The 21270-nt window shown below is 46.6% G+C and overlaps 1 protein-coding gene across 5 annotated transcripts in view; it reads right to left on the reverse strand.

Annotated features, from left to right (window-relative positions):
- Positions 1-21270, reverse strand: part of C2CD3 (C2 domain containing 3 centriole elongation regulator) — a 59804-nt gene that overhangs the window by 9652 nt on the left and 28882 nt on the right. For 2 of the 5 annotated variants that reach the window (XM_064441573.1, XM_064441572.1), the window contains exons 23-31: positions 20200-20820; positions 18527-18844; positions 12265-12403; positions 10094-10158; positions 6480-6685; positions 5683-5783; positions 4582-4758; positions 3420-3637; positions 252-1263 (exon numbers count right to left, since the gene is read on the reverse strand). In XM_064441573.1, coding sequence (XP_064297643.1) covers positions 252-1263; positions 3420-3637; positions 4582-4758; positions 5683-5783; positions 6480-6685; positions 10094-10158; positions 12265-12403; positions 18527-18844; positions 20200-20820 — 2857 coding nt within the window. The remainder of the gene's footprint in view (positions 1-251; positions 1264-3419; positions 3638-4581; positions 4759-5682; positions 5784-6479; positions 6686-10093; positions 10159-12264; positions 12404-18526; positions 18845-20199; positions 20821-21270) is intronic. The other 3 variants (XM_064441575.1, XM_064441574.1, XM_064441576.1) reach the window with 3 other exon arrangements.

A 21270-nucleotide genomic window follows, 5' to 3' on the forward strand; every position in this document is an offset into this window, starting at 1 on the left:
TACCCAAAATGCAATAACTCTCACAGATCACAGAACGTGTTGGCTGAAGATGGCAGGGAAGCCATCACTGTGTTGTGTGAAACGCAATGTAACAGCGTCTCCCAACACCTTCCCAGGTCACCCATTCTAGACTCATTTTACAGGGAAGAGCTCCACACCGGGAATTTCTCTTTTCCGAGGCCAGTGAGATTCTAAGCAAGAAACAGGACGCGCTCCTTGAATGCAACCTGTGTTTAAGAAAAGAAGGATACAAAACAGTTTTCGGGTTGACAGACTTTTCCAGCGGGTCTTCGCTAGTGTCATCAGAAAAGCTTTCACTGTTTCCTTCCGAGCCTGCTTGGGCTGATACGCTCTTAACACAGATCTCGTCGGAAGCACTTTTTTCCTCACCCTGATGATCTTCATTTACAACCCCACCGTTCTCCTCCTTCTCTCCTTCTGTGGTTTGTGGGTTGGTCAAGCCAACCTCGGGTGGAAATGCCAGTAGTTCTTCAGAGGCGGCACGAAACTCTACATTTTGCTCCATAGGTTTAGCGTTAAATGCTCTCTCCAAGTCACAATTTCCATTTTCTACAGGGCCATTGGCTGTTTGATGAACTTTGGACAAACAATCAGGCTGAAACAGCTCCTTCTCTGTTGTTTCCGTGCCACTACTCAAGCTTTGAAAGCCTTCTGTTACTGCCCAAGGACTGTCCTTGTCTGCGTGGAGGCTAACGCATGGGCTAAGGGCGGTGAGCGCACTTCGGTTGTCACCTTGTAGGAAGCTGGAGAAGGTGCTGCTCCGCCCGCTGTTTCCTCTCTGCAAACAGCCTACATCCACCGAGCGCTGATCGTCAGCACCCTGCTCCGCTTCAGACAGCACGCTGGACCAGGGACTAGTTTTGTCCGTTATGGTTGTTATTTCGTTAAGAGCTCGTGGTTCTATAACGTCTTCTTCGTATTCTTCTTCACTGTGTGTCTGGATGGCAAAAGCACCTTCGCCTTCCCGGATGTAGTCTGTTGGCAAAGGATGCTCATCGTCAGGGACAGCGTGCTCTAGAAATTCATGCAACATGTGTCTCTCGAACACGGGTCTCCCAAAGGAGCATGGCTGCTGTGTATCGCTGCAAACGCTGGGTGAGTCCAGCTCGAGTTGGCCTTGGCATACTTCAGTTCCAGCTTCTTCATCCTGCTGGTGGGATGCACGTGTAGCACCCAGCTCTCTGCCGCTGTCCTGATGCACGTTAGAAGATTCTTCACTATTTTTAGTTATAGTCTGTAAGTCTGATTAACAGAAAACAGCATCAGTAAATGCACAGAGCAACAATTCAACTTTTAGCTGATTTATTTGGGCTTTTTGCAGAAAATCGTATACGCAAGAACGGTTAGGAGTTAAACGTGCGCAGCTTTGCCAAACACTCTGCTGATGCGATCGTGTTCTGCTCTCTTTACCATCGGCAAGGCCAGGAGAGGGACAGAAATGCTAAGGAAAAAGGGAATATTTGGGATGAAAAAGAACTAGAGATACCTACATCAATGCAAAGAAAAAAACTGGACAGTGAAAATACTCTGATATACAGCGTACACCTAAATGGAAAAAATACCTATTGCTTGGAGTGGCTAAAACCAGTTTGGGCAGTTCAGACCACACGGGAAGGAGGAAGGATTCATCTAGACAGGGAAGATGGATACTCTAACCACCTTCTCCTCTCATGGCTTCCCCGGTTTTATGTAGGGGCCCAGTAGACACAGTTGTTACTGACATTCTCCAGTTTTCAGTTCGATTTAGCAACCCGAATCAAACGAGAGGCAATTGTTAATTAAATGTTTGTAAAACAGAAATTCACTCAGGACTATTGCTCCGTTGTGGTGGTAAAATCGTAAAGTCTGAGAACAAAGAGCTGCCTGTGCTCCTAACGCAGGCTCTGAAAAAAGGTGACTGGATCAGAAGCCTCAACAATAACAAAATCTGTGCAATCCTGAAAACCTCTGGGGATTTTACAAATTCTTTAAAAAGCCACGATCATCTATTTTTGGTTCCTGGTTAGCAGCTCCTATTCATTTCTTGCATTCTTTGAGAAATTCGTTGACTAGTGTTAGGTTAAATGGCAAACTAATGCTACTCTGAGGCAAGAGAAGAAGGCTTGCTGTAAGGTAATGGTGGAGGACATTTGGAAAAGAAGGAAGAGTTTGAGACAGATTGCAGAGGAGAGCATGTAAAGAAGCGGTAAAAGCAATTAATAAAGATGAGAAGGGGAATAAAAAGAGCAAAAGCTTGGGGAAGAAAAAGAGAAAAAGATGAGAAGATCAAGGTGGTGATACAAGAATGGCAAACTCTGGGATAATCACAGAATCACAGAATCATTAAGGTTGGAAAAGACCTCTCGGATCATCAAGTCCAACCTCCAACCCAACACCCCCAGGCCTCCTAAATCGTGTCCCCAAGGGCCACGGCAACATGGTGGTTGAACCCCCCCAGGGACGGTGACTCTAGAAAAGTGCCTTTCAGCTCCACCTCCTGGAAGCGCTGCTTCCCCATAGGTAGCCCCAGGCAGAAACAGCACAGAATAACTTTCCAACTGGCAGCGCTCCGAGCCACAGTTTATTCTCTACTCTGATAAATTATTGTCAAAGCACCAGCATGGATTTGATTTCCTCATCATTTTGCTGCTCACAGCACCTCTCTGCTGTGAGATCGGAGAGGCACGAACAGTTAAGCTAATGTTAAATTAACCCCAATCAGCGAGTGGGCTAGTGCCGAGGTGAAGAGCGGTTACAGCAGAACTGTTAGAAATGCCAGAGTGAGAAAACATACATCTGGAGACAAGGTGGAGATATGCTTTCCTTCCCTGTTGTGTCATTCCCCATCCTTATTAAGGATGTAATTCTGTGTCCAATAGCACTAATGGCAGTGAAAATTAATTGCACTGATGCCTCTAAAAGAGGAGATGGATTTACTGTGAAAACCAGAGGAGAAGCTGCTTAGTAAGAGCTTTGTCTTACCTATCCTAAAAGAGCCTTATTTTAGCTATTCACTGTAGGGCATAAATTTCACCTGAAAACAGAGATATGCCAATTCCTGTTAGCAAAGCAGCAGAGACTCAGCTCAATTCCATTCTGTGGATCGTCTTTTTCTGCATGACCTCCCTTTTTCTACTGAACAGACACTGAAGTCTAAGTAGAATTTAGGCTATCTTGAGAGGGCCTTAACTCCCACCTAATCTTCCTTCTGAATGTTTCAGTTCAACACGATCACTACAGACAGGAGTTTGAAAGCTGAAGTTTGAAAGTTTGAAAGCTTCAGAGCGAATGAAACATTCTCCCAAGAGACCAACACATACTGATTACCAACACCAGGGCTGGTCCTGATCACGTATGAAATCTGAAGATACTTTTAAGCCAGCTCCTGACAAAAAATTCCAAACCAAGTGACAACTTACCACTGATGAGGCTGCTGACCTGAGACACCAGGTGACTAGATTTTTCCAAAAGATGGCATCCGTTGGGATCCACTTGTCTGCTCATCGAGCTCCGATGATCGCTCTCCTGCTCCTCACGACTTGCTTTGGATGTGTTACCATAACTGAAGTCAGGAAAAGACCTGGTCAGCTTCTGACTGAAGTATCTTTGAACCTCATCCAGCTCACTCAGGTTTTTTCTGTAAGCAGTGGTGAGAAATTTGGTAAGAGGGGAAAAAAAAAAGCCTGTGGCAGACTGGTTCTATTTGTATCGTTCTAGTCAACAGCACTAAATATGCGAATACAAGATTAAGGGTTATTATTGAAAACTAGATCAGTAGGTAGGTGTTGAGGTTGCTCTAAGCAGGAGGCTAGCACTGAAGACAAATGCCGAATTAGCTATGAAACGTAGTCTGGAAGTCCAAAAAAAGGGAGCTAGTTTTAAACTTACTTAATCAAAGGAGTTGGACTTGAGATGACTTTCCAATAGAAGTCATACAGCAAAGAACATAAATTGACTTTATGACTGAGCTTGATAAAAATCTGAGGATTTCCAGCTGCTTAAGAGCTAAGGATTTCGTGATATATTGCTTGTGGTAGCAGGGGAAGGGATGGAATGACACGGGAAGTCTCTTTCAGTCCTCTATTTCTACAGATAATAAATCTTCTTCTCCTAAAATTTATTCCTGATTTAAATCTAGAGTCTAGTCAAAAGAAAGTGCTTCTAGCAAGGAGAAAGGCATCCTGTTGGGAAAGGACATCCTGCTCCACACACCATGAAAATGCTTATGGGCTTTTCTTGTACCTGTGGAAACCACAGGTTTAACAGCGTGTGTCGCGTTATAGATGTACACAGGCGGATAAAGCAAAGCATTCGATCCAGATTTGGAAACAGATCCCTTCAGAGACTCACAGCATTTCTAGAGCCTCAGTCCTAATGCAGAGTTGCCCCCCTAGTCCCTGCTTTTCCAATCTCATCTCATCCTGCTGTAAATTGCACTGACGTCCTCCCACTGATACCTCTTAATCAGTTACTGTATGTTTTCATTTCCTTTAAAATTGGACGCAAGAATTCTTCACTCTCAAGCTCTGCTTTGCAAAGCTAAGGCTCTGAATTACCTTTTTGGCTACAGCTCTGCGTTACCTGAGCGCAGTTAGAAGAGAAGCGCGCGACGACAGCGATGACGAGTCCATCTTTCCCGCCCGGTGCGCGTTCCCTTCCACTTGCTGCAGGGATTCGTGAAATCTGCGCACGTTCTGCATGTGCTCTTCATGACGAGGCGTGTGCGCTCCAGGGGGACTAATTCTGCTAGAAACAGGCCTATGTTTAACAGCAGAAAACAGGCTGAGATCTCGAATTGTGAAAAGCCTGCCAGCTAAGAACATCCAACATCTTTAAATGCCTTAAAGAGCCACTGACGGATGAACGTAGCTCTTTTGAACGTCATCAGGAATGGCATTTGTGTTTCAGATTTACACTAAACTAAACTGCAGCTACCCTCTCCGCCCTGGTTACAGTGGGGCTGATAGGGAGGGTGCGGCATCCGCTGTCTGCTGGGAGCTGCAAGCCAGCTGCTCAGACCGAGGGATGGTGGCCCACAGTCCCTCTAAACTTCAAAGACCCATGCAGGAACAGTATCATCTCCTCTGTATGCTAAATAAACAAACCGTGACTTAAAACGCTCTCTCACATGCTGCTAGTTAAATATATAAATGTTGGTGCTTGTTTTAAGGGCCAGGAAGCAGGAATTGCTGCAGGATATCTGAGAGTCCTAGTCCTGGAAGGTGCAATAGTACAGCATTTCACCAGCTGTCATTCACCGGGCATGGACCAGAGCTATGGCAAAATAAAGGGGACATATCAGTAATACTCTATTCTAACTTACGCTTATTATCCTTATTACATATAAAAACTAACATAACCTTTATTCTTATAAAGGCCTGGAAGAAGTATCTACCAGTTTTAGCAATGGCATAGCATAAATCCCAGTGTAGAAGGGTGTAATGAAACAAAAGAAACATCACTGAGAAGAAAAAGAAGATCTGGGCTTTGCAGAAAGGTACTGGCCTCAGCACTTCCATCTCCTGGGCCACCAAAGGGAAGCTGGTATAACCTTTAACTCCAAACACAGGGTAAGACCTTTGACAGGCCTTGATATTCTTTTCAGTGGAGGCAATAGCCTTCAGATAAGCAGATTTCTGAGTCCTGAAAACTATCAAAATGACCAATAGTCAGCTGACTTACCGTTCTCGAGTGGGGACACTGACTTCCTTTGACAAGGTATTCAATATCTGCTTGGAAAGGCTTGTAGCATTACTGGGAAATGCTGGAAAGCTGGCCTTCACCTGGAATAAAGAGGAACACCACACATGAACCTTCCACAGGAAGAAAAGAGAGAAATTGAAGTAGCATCTTGCTGAGCTAGCAAACAAAAACTTAAGTTTTCTAAATAGCTTTACATTTTCAAAGGCTTTTCCAGCACTGAGCTGAAGTATCATTTAACAACACTCTTATTTCAGAACTATTTGTTAATTCCCCCCATGCTAGTGAAGAGTAAACTGATGGAAGGTAGGGTATAAGGGCTCCATGCCAGGTGTATATCACACCCCAGCGTGACTGGGAAGTGTCAAGAATGAAACACACACAAAAAATGGCAAATCTTCCAGAAAAAATAGATTCCTGCCAAATTAGGCATTTCCTAACCAATGAAAGGCTGAATCTGAAGTACGGTTTTGGGCATCAGCTGCCACCCAAAGCAGCAAAGAGAAAGGCACCAGACACCCAAACCCACCAAACGTTCTCCTAACAATAAAAACCCCAACATCCACAGAGAAGCAATGTAGGGACAGAAGCCACCGGAGATGATTGTGACCTAGGCTTGAATAAGCGCTGTAACCTGCAGCTACCACGGAAACACACAGCACAATTCTTAAACACTGATATATTAAACACTTAAACACTCCTATATGTGACTGATATATCTGTGCTGATTATTAGGAATCTAATCAGATATGCACAGGGGAGGAAACTGAAGTACGTACAGAAGAACTTGCTGGCTGGGTCCGGATCCTTGCCTGCCTTTCTTCTTTGAGATTATTTATGTTTTGAAGAGGGGAAACTGCTACTTTGATCTGCCCTCGGCACTGCCCACTGAAGTCCGTAATATTGTACCAGCCGCACACGAGCTGGAAGCCAGAAAGAAGAGGAGAAAGGTCCACCGATGCAAATCCTATCACTCGCTCGGTCTCTGGGGAAGAAGAGTATAAAGCACGTATTAGTTTAAATAAAACATTTTCAGGAATGCTAAAAATCAGTCAGTTAGCCCTTGAAATATATCTAGGTTTTAGAGGGAAAGACATCTTAGAAAACTGAAAAGAGTGGTTTAAAAGCTGACGGCTCTCATGAGGGAAAGAGCAAGTAAAAAGTGGAATAAAAAAAGCAAGGACAAAAGAACAAGAAAAGACACTTAGATTTTGGTTGTTACCATGCTTCAAACTAAGAGGCTGCCGGTGCCTGACTGAGCAGCAGGAAGAATTGTTTCAAGCAATAAACCGGCTTCCTCCCTACGGACTTGCCAAAATAGTTGTCCCCGCTGCAGCTCTTGATAACATCAACACTTACACGGGGAATAATTCCCAGCAGGATGCGGGTCTTGCTGCAGGTGTAAGAAAGGACACAAGGGTTACGTACCCTATGCAATACTTAATGAGACGAACTAGTTAAACCAGGGTTGTAATAAAGGGAAAAATATTCAGCTTGAAAATGGGCTGGAAAGAAGAGACAAACAGATGTGAAAAAAATCCCAGAATGCCAGGTTGGAAGGGAGCTCAGGGATCATCTAGTCCAACCTTTCTAGGAAGAGCACAGCCTAGACAAGACAGCCCAGCACCCTGTCCAGACGGCTCTTGAAGGTGCCCAACGTGGCCGAGCCAACCCCTTCCCTGGGGAGATTATTCCAACGGTGACTGGCCTCACCGTGAAAAATCTCCCTCTCATGTCCAATTGGAATCTCCCCAAGGGCAACTTGTGTCCATCCCCCTTGTCCTCTCCATGGGACTCCGTGTAAAAAGGGAGTCTCCATCTTCTTTGTAGCTGCCCCTTAAGTACTGGTACGTGGGGATGAGATCCCCTCTGAGCCTCCTTTTCTCAAGGCTGAACAAACCCAGCTCTCCCAGCCCATCCTCGTATGGCAGCTTCCCAGTCCTTTGATCATCTTGGTGGCCCTTCTCTGGACCCCTTCCAGCCTGGCCACATCCTTTTTGTACAGCGGGGACCAGAACTGGACACAGCACTCCAGGGGTGGCCTGACATAAACCTGGAGACCAATTCAGGGACATTGGCAAGTGCACTCCACCTCTGGAATTGTTTTATCACATCAGAAACTCCTGTTTTGTCCCTTTTCGCTTTGCCAAAACTTTAAAAAACGCTGTTTTGTCATTACACTGTTGTGTTTTTTGTACATTTAATCTTTTCTGTCTTGAGAATTTATCTGAAGTACAGAACAAACAGTCCTGTCCAAGAAGAGGCTATTATCTGGATCACCTTAGCAGTTGCATTCAGCTAAAAACATCCCTGCAGAGGAAATGAAAGACCAGGACAGGGAGAGGGATTGGCAGGAGAATCAACGTGTACACGTGGTACGCTGCATGATACAGAGAAAATCTGAGCTACTCAGGAAATTTATTTTTGAAGCAAGAAATCTGGCAGCTGAACCTTTAATATGTAAAAAGAAAGAAAAACCCCCAGCATTTTAAAAATCATGTCCTAGCAGTTTGAGTGGAAGAAGCTGGGCTGCCTTTCCACCAACAAATGCACAGATTTTTGCACTTGCTTGGTACCAATTAAATATTGGAGGATCTGGGCAAACACCAGTTTGGACTATTAGCAGGATCTTTTATCATTTATCAACAAACAGCAGGTTCAGTAAAAATGTTTACAAAAAGCTTTTATGTTGTAAGGTTTGAAACTCAAGGCCTTCAGCTCCCCCGGTGAATGCTGAGACAGGGTACAAGAGCAATTGTTAAAATATATCCATGCCAATGTAAAAAAATTTGATTACAACTGGCGGGCCACACTTCAACCAACTGGAGAGACAACAAACAACATATAAATCATAGAATCACAGAATCATTAAGGTTGGAAAAGACCTCTCGGATCATCAAGTCCAGCCCCCAACCCAACACCCCCAGGCCTCCTAAACCATGGCCCCAAGTCCCACGGCTACACGGTGGTTGAACCCCCCCAGGGACGGGGACTCCCCCACCTCTCTGGGCAGCCTGTGCCAGGGCCTGACCCCTCTGGCAGGGAAGGCATTTTCCCTCACATCCAACCTAAACCTCCCCTGACGCAGCTTGAGGCCGTTCCCTCTCGCCCTGTCACTGGTGACTTGGGAGCAGAGACCAGCCCCCCCCTCACTCCAGCCCCTCTCAGGCAGCTGCAGAGAGCGAGAAGGGCCCCCCTCAGCCCCCCCTTCTCCAGGCTAAACCCCCCCAGCCCCCTCAGCCGCCCCCCAGCACACTTGTGCTCCAGACCCTGCCCCAGCCCCGCTGCCCTTCTCTGGACACGCTCCAGCCCCTCCAGGCCCTTCTTGTCCCGAGGGGCCCAAACCTGAGCCCAGCACTCGAGGTGGGGCCTCCCCAGGGCCGAGCACAGGGGCCCCATCCCTGCCCGGCCCCTGCTGGCCACACCAGGGCTGACACAAGCCCAGGGGCTGGTGGCCTCCTTGGCCACCTGGGCACTGCTGGCTCATGCCCAGCCGGCTGTCAGCCAGCACCCCCAGGGCCTTCTCCACCGGGCACTTCCCAGCCCCTCTGCCCCAGGCCTGGGGTGATGCCTGGGGTTGGTGTGACCCAAGGGCAGGACCCGGCCCTTGGCCTTGTTAAACCTCACACAACTGGCCTCAGCCCATGGATCCAGCCTGTCCAGGTCCCTCTGCAGAGCCTTCCTGCCCTTGAGCAGATCAACACTCCCACCCAACTTGGTGTCACCTGCAAACTGACTGAGGGTGCACCCCATCCCCTCATCCAGATCATTGATAAAGACGTTAAACAAGACCGGCCCCAACACTGAGCCCTGGGGAGCCCTGCTCGTGACCGGCTGCCAGCTGGATTCAGCTCCGTTCACCACAACTCACTGGGCTCGGCCAGCCAGCCAGTTTTTTCCCCAGTTAAAAGCACACCCGTCCAAGCGATGAGCCGCCAGCTTCTCTGGGAGGTTGCTGACAACACCCACAGCCTTTCCCTCACCCACCAGGTGGGCCACCCTGTCACAGAAGGAGATCAGGCTGGTCAGGCAGGACCTGCCTTTCATGCAGCCGTGCTGGCTGGGCCTGACCCCCTGGCTGTCCTGCACTGTTCTGGTGAAAGACACGGTAAAAAATTTCCTTCACTGGTAAAAGTCTACTTTTAAAGTACTGTCAAATTAAAAACGGAACCAATCCTTGCCAGAAGATTAATGGGAAAAAAAGGATGATGAGGGGCAGGAAATCAATGGGTATTTATCTCCAGCATTTCTCTAGTGCAAGATAAAAAATGTCTTTAGAATTCTACTCTCTAGTTTACTTAATAGCATTTACTTCACTTGTATTAAATACAAGTCACCCGAGGAAGGGGATGCAGAAAAGTCACTCCTCTCAATACCACACCACAAACTTTACCTGCTTTATGCCACACTTTGAAGACCAAGGTTTGCTGTGGATCCAGGAGAAGTTCTTTGGATAATCTGTTAAGAACAAAATCATAATTTGTTATGCAAAGTAGGAAAAAAGGGCAAGTGCAGTAAAATGCCCCTGAGGATTCAATGCCATTGTGCCTATCCAGACAAATTAGTTTCCTTCTGGAATGATGGAGGGGCGGAACACAACAAAACCCCAAATCAATGAGCCCTCAAAAGCATAACTACCTTTACACGGGTTTGGCTTTTGCTTAATCAAGAAGTGTTTCCCTCTCCTGGCTCTTGTGAATTTCAAAGACAGGACAATAAAACCACAACGAACTGGAAATACAGTTTATCTCATGACTCAGTAATACAGGGACAGCAAAGCACCGGGGTTATCGTTGAAAGCTGTAATATTTGAAGTGGATTTCTGGAAAAAACTACCCTGGAAACCCAAGTGTCGAATGTAGAAGAGCTTTTAAGTTGCTTGAAGCAATTCAGATATGACTCTGAACGTAAGCAACCTATGAAACAAAACTTTGAACCTTCAGCTGTCAGTCTTTCAATGGTTTCATCTTCATATTACAAACTCCCTAAAGCCAAAAACCCAACTCAGCAGCCTGGCAGAAAAGCCCGCTCCTGTGGAGGCACTGGTATGTATTTGCATGCATTTTGTTACGGACAGAATACCCTCAGTATGCTTTCCTGTTGCCTGTAACAGGCTTGTTCCACCTCGTATAGAGAACGCTTTTGGCTGCTGCTTTGGAATTAATTTAAAATCTGGTATAGACACATTGGAGAAACCACAAGGCTGCAGACACAGGTTTATTTCTAAACACTACCATGTATGGTCTGATCTGCTGAGGTTCCTTGGAGTGGTCAATTCACCTGCTCTAATCAAAGCTCAGATGTCTAAGTCCGAGCTATGTTCCCTACACTATTTTGGCAGAGAAACAGGCATCATCCTTAGGGAATTTTGTCCTAAGTTGGGTCTCTAACACAAGTCAAATGACTAACAGTCTGGAGGTGCCTGTGCCTCCCCAGTGACTGCAGAGGAGGCCACAGCCAGACAGCTCGGAGTCAGAAACCTAACTTCCAGATATATAAAGTTTCAGTAGGTGAATCCAAGCTTAGAGCTCTGGTCCTGAACCAGAGCACAATTTCTAAGCATGAAACAAAGTAAAACACGCAGAAAAAGGCAATAAATTGGATCAAGTCTTACTTAATCTTAGCAAGAACCCTTTAGCAATTTGCAGCCTGTCATGGTTTTAGCTGGGATAGAGTTAATTTTCTTCCCTGCAGCTGGCCCAGTGCTGTGCTCTGGGCTTAGTATGAGAATAACGTTGATAACACACCGATGTTTGGCTGTTGCTGGGCAGTGCTTGTACTAGTCAAGGGCTTTTCCAGCTCCCCAGGCTCTGGCGGGGGCACAAGCAGCCAGGAGGGGAGGGGGCACAGCCAAGAGAGCTGATCAAACTGGCCAAAGGGATGTTCCATATCATGTGATGTCATGCCCAGTACGTTAACTGGGGGGAGGTGGCCAGGGGAAGCAGTGGTCATGGCTCGGGGACTGGTGGCGTTGGTTGGTGGGTGGTGAGTGGTTGTATTGCTTGTGGTTTGGGTTTTCCTCCCTCCCGAGGTTTCATCTCACTCTCTCTATTTTGTTTTTCATTATATTATTATTATTGTTGTTATTACTGTTTTATTTTAATTATTAAACTGTTCTTATCTCAACCCATGAGTTTTCTTACTTTGGCCCTTCCGATTCTCTCCCCCGTCCCACAGGGCTGGGGGCAGCAAGCGAGTGGCTGCCTGGTGCTGAATTGCTGACTGGGGCTGAACCATGACACGGCCCCATCCTCTAGATGGGGAAACTACAGACGAGTGGAAATAGACTGACTCACCCACGATATTAAGCCAAAATACAATGCAGCCAAGGTTCTGTGCATGTCAAACTGCCCTTCCTCACTTTAGCTTTAAGACCAAGCCTCCTCAAACAACTTTTCACCCAATATGAGCACGTGGTGATCAGAAAACATGGAAAGAAGCATTTTTAGCTGAGAGTACAAGGTCCTCCAAGTAGAAAAATACCCCCAGAACTGGATGTGTCCTTTTCACACCTAGCCCAGCTGTCAGATCCACAGTGTGTCTGTGCGAGTCCACATCGCTTACCTTGCTTGGTGCTGAAAGTCCCAGATCGGTGAGTCTGTATTTTCTATTACTGAAGTGGTTATCGGAGCATCTGCACCAGCAACGGCAAACGACACACAGCTACTGGGGGCTGTTACTTCACGTTCTGTCAAAGGACTCCCTAAAATTACACAGAATTAAGTACAGATTTGTTATAAATAATTAAAAAAAAATATCTAAAGGCAGTTCAGCAATTAAAAACAGATAATTAACAAGAAATCCACCATCTAGGAAATCACAGAATCCCAGAATGCCAGGTTGGAAGGGAGCTCAGGGATCATCTAGTCCAACCTTTCTAGGAAGAGCCCAGCCTAGACAAGACGGCCCAGCACCCTGTCCAGACGGCTCTTGAAGGTGTCCAACGTGGCCGAGCCAACCCCTTCCCTGGGGAGATTATTCCAGTGGTGACTCTCCTCACTGTGAAAAATATCCCTCTCGTGCCCAATCGGAATCTCCCCAAGAGCAACTTGTATCCATTCCCCCTTGTCCTCTCCATGGGACTCCGTGTAAAAATACTCCATGTAGAAATACTCCTTTTCATTGGTGGAGCTGAAAATAATTTATATTTACAATGGGAGCAAATACAACATGACCCTTTTACAGAGCAGAAACTGGAATATTCAAGGGAGAAAAACTATTTGCCCAAGATCATCTGAGCAGTCAGAGGCAAAGCTAGGAATAAAAGCCAGGTCCCTAGGACCCTATTCCAGTGCTCGATCTATCCTCCACGCTGGACCGCAGAGCCTGGCAATCCCAGCTGCAAACACAGAAAACACCCAGCGTTACAAAAAGCAGTTTGACTTCACAGCTGATTTCTGAGAAGCTCACTTGTGCTGACTGAGTAAGAAAACGCACTGCCGGTGTTAACGATACCCCAGGATTAATTAACTTTTTTATAGCTTCAATTAGTTAATCTCAGAAAGACTGAAATAGAGAAACTGAAGGTCCCTGCAAGACAGAAACAAGTACCGCTCTCAATCTGTTATGGAGATTTAAATACAGAGGAAAAAGCGGTACATACAATTTAATTTCCAATCCTTGCTGGCTTCCCTCCCAACTTTTCCCAGCGCCCTTCACAGCCGTTGCAGAAGTGGGAGTTTGTGTGACAGATCAGCTGTCGCAGTTCCCTGTATTTTCACACACAGAATCCCAGAATGCCAGGTTGGAAGGGACCTCAGGGATCATCTAGTCCAACCTTTCTAGGAAGAGCCCAGCCTAGACAAGACGGCCCAGCACCCTGTCCAGACGGCTCTTGAAGGTGCCCAACGTGGCCGAGCCAACCCCTTCCCTGGGGAGATTATTCCGGTGGTGACTGGCCTCACTGTGAAAAATTTCCCTCTCGTGTCCAATCGGAATCTCCCCAAGGGCAACTTGTGTCCATCCCCCTTGTCCTCTCCGTGGGACTCCGTGTAAAAAGGGAGTCTCCATCTTCTTTGTAGCTGCCCCTTAAGTACTGGTACGTGGGGATGAGATCCCCTCTGAGCCTCCTTTTCTCAAGGCTGAACAAACCCAGCTCTCCCAGCCCATCCTCGTACGGCAGCTGCCCAGTCCTCTGATCATCCTGGTGGCCCTTCTCTGGACCCCTTCCAGCCTGGCCACATCCTTTTTGTACAGCGGGGACCAGAACTGCACACAGTGCTCCAGGTGTGGCCTGACAAGCACTGAGTAGAGCGGGATGGTGACTTCTTTCTCTCTGCTGGCGATGCCCTTTTTGATGCAGCCCAGCACCCTGTTGGCCTCTTGGCCGCAGCAGCCACTGTTGGCTCATGCTGAGCTTCCTGCCCACCAGGACCCCCAGGTCCCTTCCCACAGAGCTGCTCCCCAGCCAGGTGGGTCCCAGTCTGTGCTGCACTCCTGGATTATGTTTTCCCAGGTGCATGATCTTACACTTGTCCTTGTTGAACTTCATAAGGTTCTTGCTGGCCCACCCCTCCAGCCAATCCAGATCTCCCTGCAGAGCAGCTCTCCCTTCTGGAGTGTCTACTCCCCCACTCAACTTGGTGTCATCAGCAAACTTCATCAGGCTACACTTTATGCCATTTTCACACGGTACATGCTTTGAGCAGGGACAGAGCATGTGGAAAGTAAGATACCCATCACTATTCAGTGCCTGCGTGCTCCTATCAGCTCTGCTCCTGCACCAGCAGGAAATTTGAGAGGAGAAAGTCTAAGGTAGGTGAGGCGGTAATATTTTGGCCAAAATATCAAAGTTTATATCAGGATTAGGGAGGGGAAAAAACAATTGCTTTCCTGTCCTAGTCCAGGGAGCTATACGTGGGGTAGCAGGCAGGCTTTGCTGAAATTGTTTTTAAGTAGCTTCAGGAAATACCATTTTTAATCCACGCACAAACTAGACCTTTGTGACAGCCAAGGTAAACCACAAGGATGGCATTTGCTCTGCAATGCGCCCGCCAAACCTTCACAAGACTCCTTGCATAAACGTAATTCAGGGCTGGAACCGTAAGCATTTTCTCCCTCACTTATCCTGAAATAACCTGGGAAAAGGTTTGTGAGAAAACAGGTCATGAATTAACTAGTCTGACTTAACTGGGTATGTTTGCACTTAGACGCAGATAGTTTATCATCAGAGGAACACAAGGTCAAATTAAGGGATGGAGCTAGGTGTTCCCCAGATGATGCTGGCTCTCCTGGATTAGAGATTACTGAATGAAAAATGCAGAAACTATACAATCGCTTGCACTGAATTATAGCCCAAAAAGGAGGAGAGATGCTCAGGGTCCCCTCCCTTCTGCATGTGACCCTTCCTCCAGGCTTGGACCCTTTTACTCATGCTCACATTAGTGAGATTAATTTGCTGCAGCATATCACGGCTTGTAAAGCTGTAGCAGCATTTTACTGCTTACAGAGCGCTTTGGATGGTGAATTTGTAGCTGGCGAGATCTGCTAGGACTCAGCCAAGGGGAAACAAGATCAGACTTTGCAACCAACTATCACTCAGTTATTACAGATTGTTTCCTCCTTTCTGCTTTCCAAGGGCTCAGCATGTGGCTTTGGCTTTTCCAAGGCCTTGCTCACAGAATGATCCAAACTGACGAGTATGAATCTGATTTAACTAAAAATAATTCTCATTTATGCCTTGACCACAAGGATTTGCATAAGAACAAGATTTTTTTTACAGTATCCGCAAAGACCTCAGTTAAAACATGCCACACAAAACTCTTTACAGTTTGAGAAGACTGTAGGTATGACAATTCAAACACAGACATGGGCAATGTGAGCTCAGCTTAGAGAAAGGAGCAAGACCTGTCCAGACGAGCTTACCATCTCCTGCGTGTAAAGGCAGACCTAAAATCAATCTTTGTAGTCAAAGGCAAAACCAGCAGTTCTAAAGTGTTAGCTTGCTTTTCTTCAAGGGAAAGAACAGGCTATAAGAGAAAGAATTGTTAGCTCTAATAAGAAAGCTCAGCCATAATCAAGGGAGAATTTAAGGACAGGGAACTGCTGGAGCAAGGCCAGCGCAGAGCTGCCAAGGGGATCAGGGGCTGGAGCATCTCCCTTGGGAGGAAAGGCTGAGAGACCTGGGCTTGTTCAGCCTGGAGGAGAGAAGGCTGAGGGGGGTCTCATCAATGCCTATAAATATCTGAAGGGTGGGTGTCAGGAGGATGGGGCCGGGCTCTTTTCAGTGGTGCCCAACGCCAGGCCAAGGGGCCACGGGCACAAGCTGGAACACGGGAAGTTCCCCCTGAACATGAGGAGAAACCCCTTTGCTGTGCGGGTGCCAGAGCAGGGGCACAGGCTGCCCAGAGAGGCTGTGGGGTCCCTTCCCTGGAGACATTCACCCCCCGCCTGGACGCGGCCCTGTGCCCCTGCTCTGGGGGTGCCTGCTCCAGCAGGGGTGGGACAGGATGAGCTCCAGAGGGCCCTTCCAGCCCCACCAGCCTGGGAGTCTGTGATTTTGAGTCTTACAGAGCCTGATTTAGCCCAGCAACTCCAAATGTCTGAACTTTGCAAAGAAGTTACACTTAGAAATATGAGTTTCATTCTGCTTTATAAAAACAGTATTTGAAGGATGAGGTGAGGGAAGGAATTGAGATGTGTGACCTGACCATTGTGGTAAAACACAAGAGCTTTAAGCCTAGGGCACCTCCTGCACGACATGGTCCGGACCGGCAGCATAACATGCCGATGGCTACCACATGGCTGAAGGGCTGCTGGAAATATATTCTTTACATTATTCTGAAAGAACTGTTGTCCATATGACAAAAATGTCTCTAAGGAGCATCCTGGCAGAGAAACCAGGAGTGGGAAGGGAAACCCCTTTTGCTAGGGATGATCTTCCACTGATAAATACACGGGCACAGATCCCAGCGAGGTCCATGGAGAAGCTTGCGCTCCTACGCTTGTTTTGTAGCTGCTCTGTGGGGAGAGAATCAAAGGCTCCGCGCCTGCCAGTCCAGCAGCTGTTGGCCAGTGGTGAAGGTTAACTTTTAAAAAAGGCCACCACAGATAGAAGAAAATGAACAGACGTCGCTTCCCTGGGGATGCGAGAGCTGTACAGGGAGAGGATAAAAACATGGCAGGAAGAAGTCAGCGGCTGCAGATTAAAGTGACTTCAGTCCTTAAAAGCAGCATGGAAAATTCGGTTCTAATATTGTTCGAAAAAGTGCTCAAAGCAGTTAGAACTAAGTTAGAGAAAAGACTTGTTGGTGTGAACTTCTGCATTTTGTAGAACTTCTGTATTTTCATAGAATTAGCTTCATTCCTTTCCAACGCTATGAAGTTTAAGCTGTTTCTTTTCTTTGTATTATTTGGAAGATGAAGAAAAAGAAAACAGGAAAGTTGACTTTAGACCACGAGAAATATGAAGAGACTTGGGGAAATATTTTGTCTCTTCTCTCGGTTTCTGATAATTGTGTATCTTAAGTAATTCTTCCAAAATGGCAGGAAGTTTATCATCTGTAACACACTGGACTGGGTGCGTATTCCAGCCTTTTTATCTGTACACAATAAGGAAATTGTTATGAAGAATGAAAAATCCTACTTGGAACCAGCTTATTTGTTTCAGTGTATCAGTTGCCTCTCATTTAGTTACTTCTAAAAATCCCTTAAAATGAGAGGTTGTTTGAAGATGGAAACAGCGCACACCATCATAAGAAACCTCCTTTATCCCATCAAAAAACTTTGCAGCAGCAAACAATGTTGCATCAGGTTTTCAAAGACCATGAATTCCAGAAGATTATAAAAAAGCCATCTGTGGGGCTCAGTATGTATCAGCGTTACTTGCACTTAAATCACGGCTTATCTTTGACTCTTTTAGTTGTGTTATCACGCCATAAAACGCTGAGTGTTCCTTCCTGGCGTATCTCCTGGACTGTGAAACAGTTGATCTTAAGAGAGACGTTTCCAGTGAACTCACCTCGGGTCAGTTCCTTATTCCTATCTGTATTTAGTTAGTGTGCAATGGCCCAAACAAGATGAGATCACTCCAAGTGCTGAGCAAACACAAAGTGATCAAACCACGCCGTGCTAGAGGTGCCCAAGGTGAAGGGTTTTAAAGGGTTCAACTCATCTTTAACAAAGAGATTCATTTACACGCTGCAACTTGAGGCAAAACCAAAAAGGCTCCAAAAACCTGCAAATTCACCTGGTGTGTTACACCGCTGCACATCAAGAACTGAACATCACCTGCTAGGAAGGGATATTTTAATAGGGTTAGCGTAAATTTAAAAGGAAAGAGCAATCCTTTGGTGACCCTCGGCACAGCGACTAGCCAGCGAACTGCGATGCCCACTCCACAGAGTGGGAAGCGGTGTGTCAAAGCTGGGTGAGCTCAGACTGCTCTGCCCTCACGCTGCCCTTCCTCCCCGCTGTGCCTGGCAGTCTCCAGATAGCGCGACTAAGCCGGCTTTACAGAGTGATTATACGCTAAAAATGCTGCTTTGCAAGAGCCTTTGAGATTTGAGTGTCTTGGGGTTAAGTGACTCAGATAACGCTTAACTTCAGAATTCAGCTGTCATCTGTAACAGTGAACACTGTATTATTTATATTTTGGGTTTTATTAATAGAAATAGGCTGAACAGTTTAACCTCCCGCTTCCCCTCTACTTACACAATGATGCAATGCTCTTGGGGCTGCAACACTACAAGGCCAAGTTCAAAACCCATCACAACCACTCACTGTGCCGGAGAAAGTTTGAGGATTTGGTTTTAAATTGCTCCTGTTATGTTAGAACCTGTTATGAACAGATCCCAGAAAAAAAAAAACCAGAGAGGGGTGATGTTACCTTTTAAACTTAGATGCATGGCTCTTTCCACAAGGATATTGACAGCAACCGTGTTTTCCAGAAACATCCCGTCTTCTTCTTGTGGTTTGCCATTGGTGACTTCTGAACTTGCTATAGCCAGTTTCTGACTCTGATTTTCAGAGACCTGTGGGCTCAGGTCAGCTGCTTTCTCTGTGACTTCATCTTCACTGTTGCTGTATTCCTCAGCCCAGTGAAGTCTGCTGGGCAGAGCAGCAGAAGCGGAAGAAAGAACGATGTGAACCCGTACAGCAGCTCCTGCTAAGTCTGCAGCGTTGCATCTGAACAATGGATAAACCCCTGTAAGAGAATTCACAAAGAACCAGCTAAACAAGCCAAAATAAAACTAGGATCTTGGAATAAAGCTGGTATAGTTCACTGCAGACCAGCAGAATGAATTTTGTTTTCCAATGTAATTTCTATGCAAGGTATCACCCAGTGCAGAGTTAGAAATATCAGCTTATAAAGGTTAAAAACAATCCCCCAAATTGTGTGCACCTTCATTTTCCCACTGGCAGCTCAGATTACTATTTTAAAGCACATCAACTTCCCAAGAGTCCTGAGGCCACACCTGCAGGGCTGCGGCCAGTTCTGGGCCCCCCAGTTCAAGAAGGGCAGGGAACTGCTGGAGCAAGGCCAGCGCAGAGCTGCCAAGGGGATCAGGGGCTGGAGCATCTCCCTTGGGAGGAAAGGCTGAGAGACCTGGGCTTGTTCAGCCTGGAGAAGAGAAGGCTGAGGGGGGTCTCATCAGTGCTTATCAATATCTGAAGGGTGGGTGTCAGGAGGATGGGGCCGGGCTCTTTTCAGCGGTGCCCAACGCCAGGCCAAGGGGCCACGGGCACAAGCTGGAACACGGGAAGTTCCCCCTGAACATGAGGAGAAACCCCTTTGCTGTGCGGGTGCCAGAGCAGGGGCACAGGCTGCCCAGAGAGGCTGTGGGGTCCCTTCCCTGGAGACATTCACCCCCCGCCTGGACGCGGCCCTGTGCCCCTGCTCTGGGGGTGCCTGCTCCAGCAGGGAGTGGGATGGGATGAGCTCCAGAGGGCTCTTCCAAGCCCTGCCTGATTGGGAGTCTGGGATTCTGTGAATTTCGTACACATATATGGAAAACACAATACATATGCAGCATAAAAATTCTGTTTTAACTCTTGTTCCTTCTCCCTTCCCTGAACACACTCCAAAGAAGAGCCAATACCCTGTCCACCAACCCGCCTGCAAGGTGGTGGCTGATGGATACCGTGTACAGAAGTCTAAGTAACTGAACAAAGTGGAAGTTTTCATGACCTTCTTGGTGCCTAGTCCTTTGCTCTGACTGCAGGCGTTCAGCCTCCTTGAGGGACATTATTCTTCCTGCTTCTCTCTCTGTTATGATGCCAAATCCGTAATTTGGAAGAAACATTCTTCATCAATCCACCTACGCTAACTGCCCTCCCTCTTACTGAGCATTACTGCCAATTTTTCACCCATTTAAACTTGCTAAGTCTTGAACCCAGAGAAGGAAGCATTTTAACCTTCAGTGAAAGGAGGAGTTGAGACCGTGTGGCATGAGGACAAAACAGAGCCGTAAACGTTTTGCTTAAAGTGAGGAGAGCAGTGACCAAACTGAAACAGCAGTAAAGAGGAAGGAGACATGACAATGTTCTTTAGGAACTTACCACTAACAGTCAGTGTCGCCCCTGACCTCTCTGCTAATGCTGCGAGGTCGACATAGGCAGATCCAATAAGTCGATCTGTATCAAGTGGTCTTTCCACATCATTTTCTTTACCATACGCCCACCACACCTGGATTTCTAATTTCTCCTCTTTGAAGAACCACAGCAGCCCTTGGCTCCTTCTGAGAGTCACCTTGTTTGGTTTCTTAAAGTCCACTGTAACGTTCTTTGTGTCGTCGCTCAATTTTGGCCTCCGAAGCAAAGTCCACGCGGCTTCCTGATTATACAGCTTATACCTGAGGTAGCAGTAAGTGCTCCTATTTAGGTGCGCCTGGCCTGCAAGCAGCAGGCAGTGGACTGGCAGCCATACTCTTGGAGTCGAGATGGTCACAGTCACTGGACTGGCGCTCTGCTCCCATTCGTCGCTATCGTCCACACTGTCTTCTTGGCTCTCTTCACTGTTCCATCCTAAGAGCTTAGCGGCCTCCAAAACACGCTCTCTGTCACCTTGATGAGCAAAGGTAACAGAAAGTTCCAGCCCTCCCACAATGGCCTGCATGACGTTTGTGCAGCATGAAGGCATTAAATCTTCAGAAAGGGTAACCGGGTACCAGCCTGTAATACCTTCAGGAGAAAAGATCATCATTAGACTTACCCTACCTTTTAAAAACATCAGTGAAGGATTTCCCGCTCTCTGGTCGTTAGCCAAGGACCAGTACTTGAAGTGTTTCTTTCTTGTGAAAGTTTGGAATTTGTCAAATGATTTATAACCTGAAAAAGCTGAAAATTGTTAGATCTCAGAAAAACTCACCGGTAGCTCTGATCCCAAGGGCATTTTACTTTCCATTTCATTAACGACACTCCTTTTACAACAAAACTATATCCTGTGAATTTCCAATTATAAAATCAGGCATTCTCAGTTTTTTCCGCCTCTCTTCCCACTACAGATAAACCCAAAACTTCATGTTGGAAAAAACTAGCACTCCACTGAGATTACAGCAGAAACGACATATTTTACATTTAGTTCAAAAAAAACTTAATCCAACTGCTTTCTAACCTATCTAAGCCTTTGTT

This window comes from Phalacrocorax carbo, chromosome 1, assembly GCF_963921805.1.
Source record: "Phalacrocorax carbo chromosome 1, bPhaCar2.1, whole genome shotgun sequence".
NCBI classification, from domain to species: domain Eukaryota; kingdom Metazoa; phylum Chordata; class Aves; order Suliformes; family Phalacrocoracidae; genus Phalacrocorax; species Phalacrocorax carbo.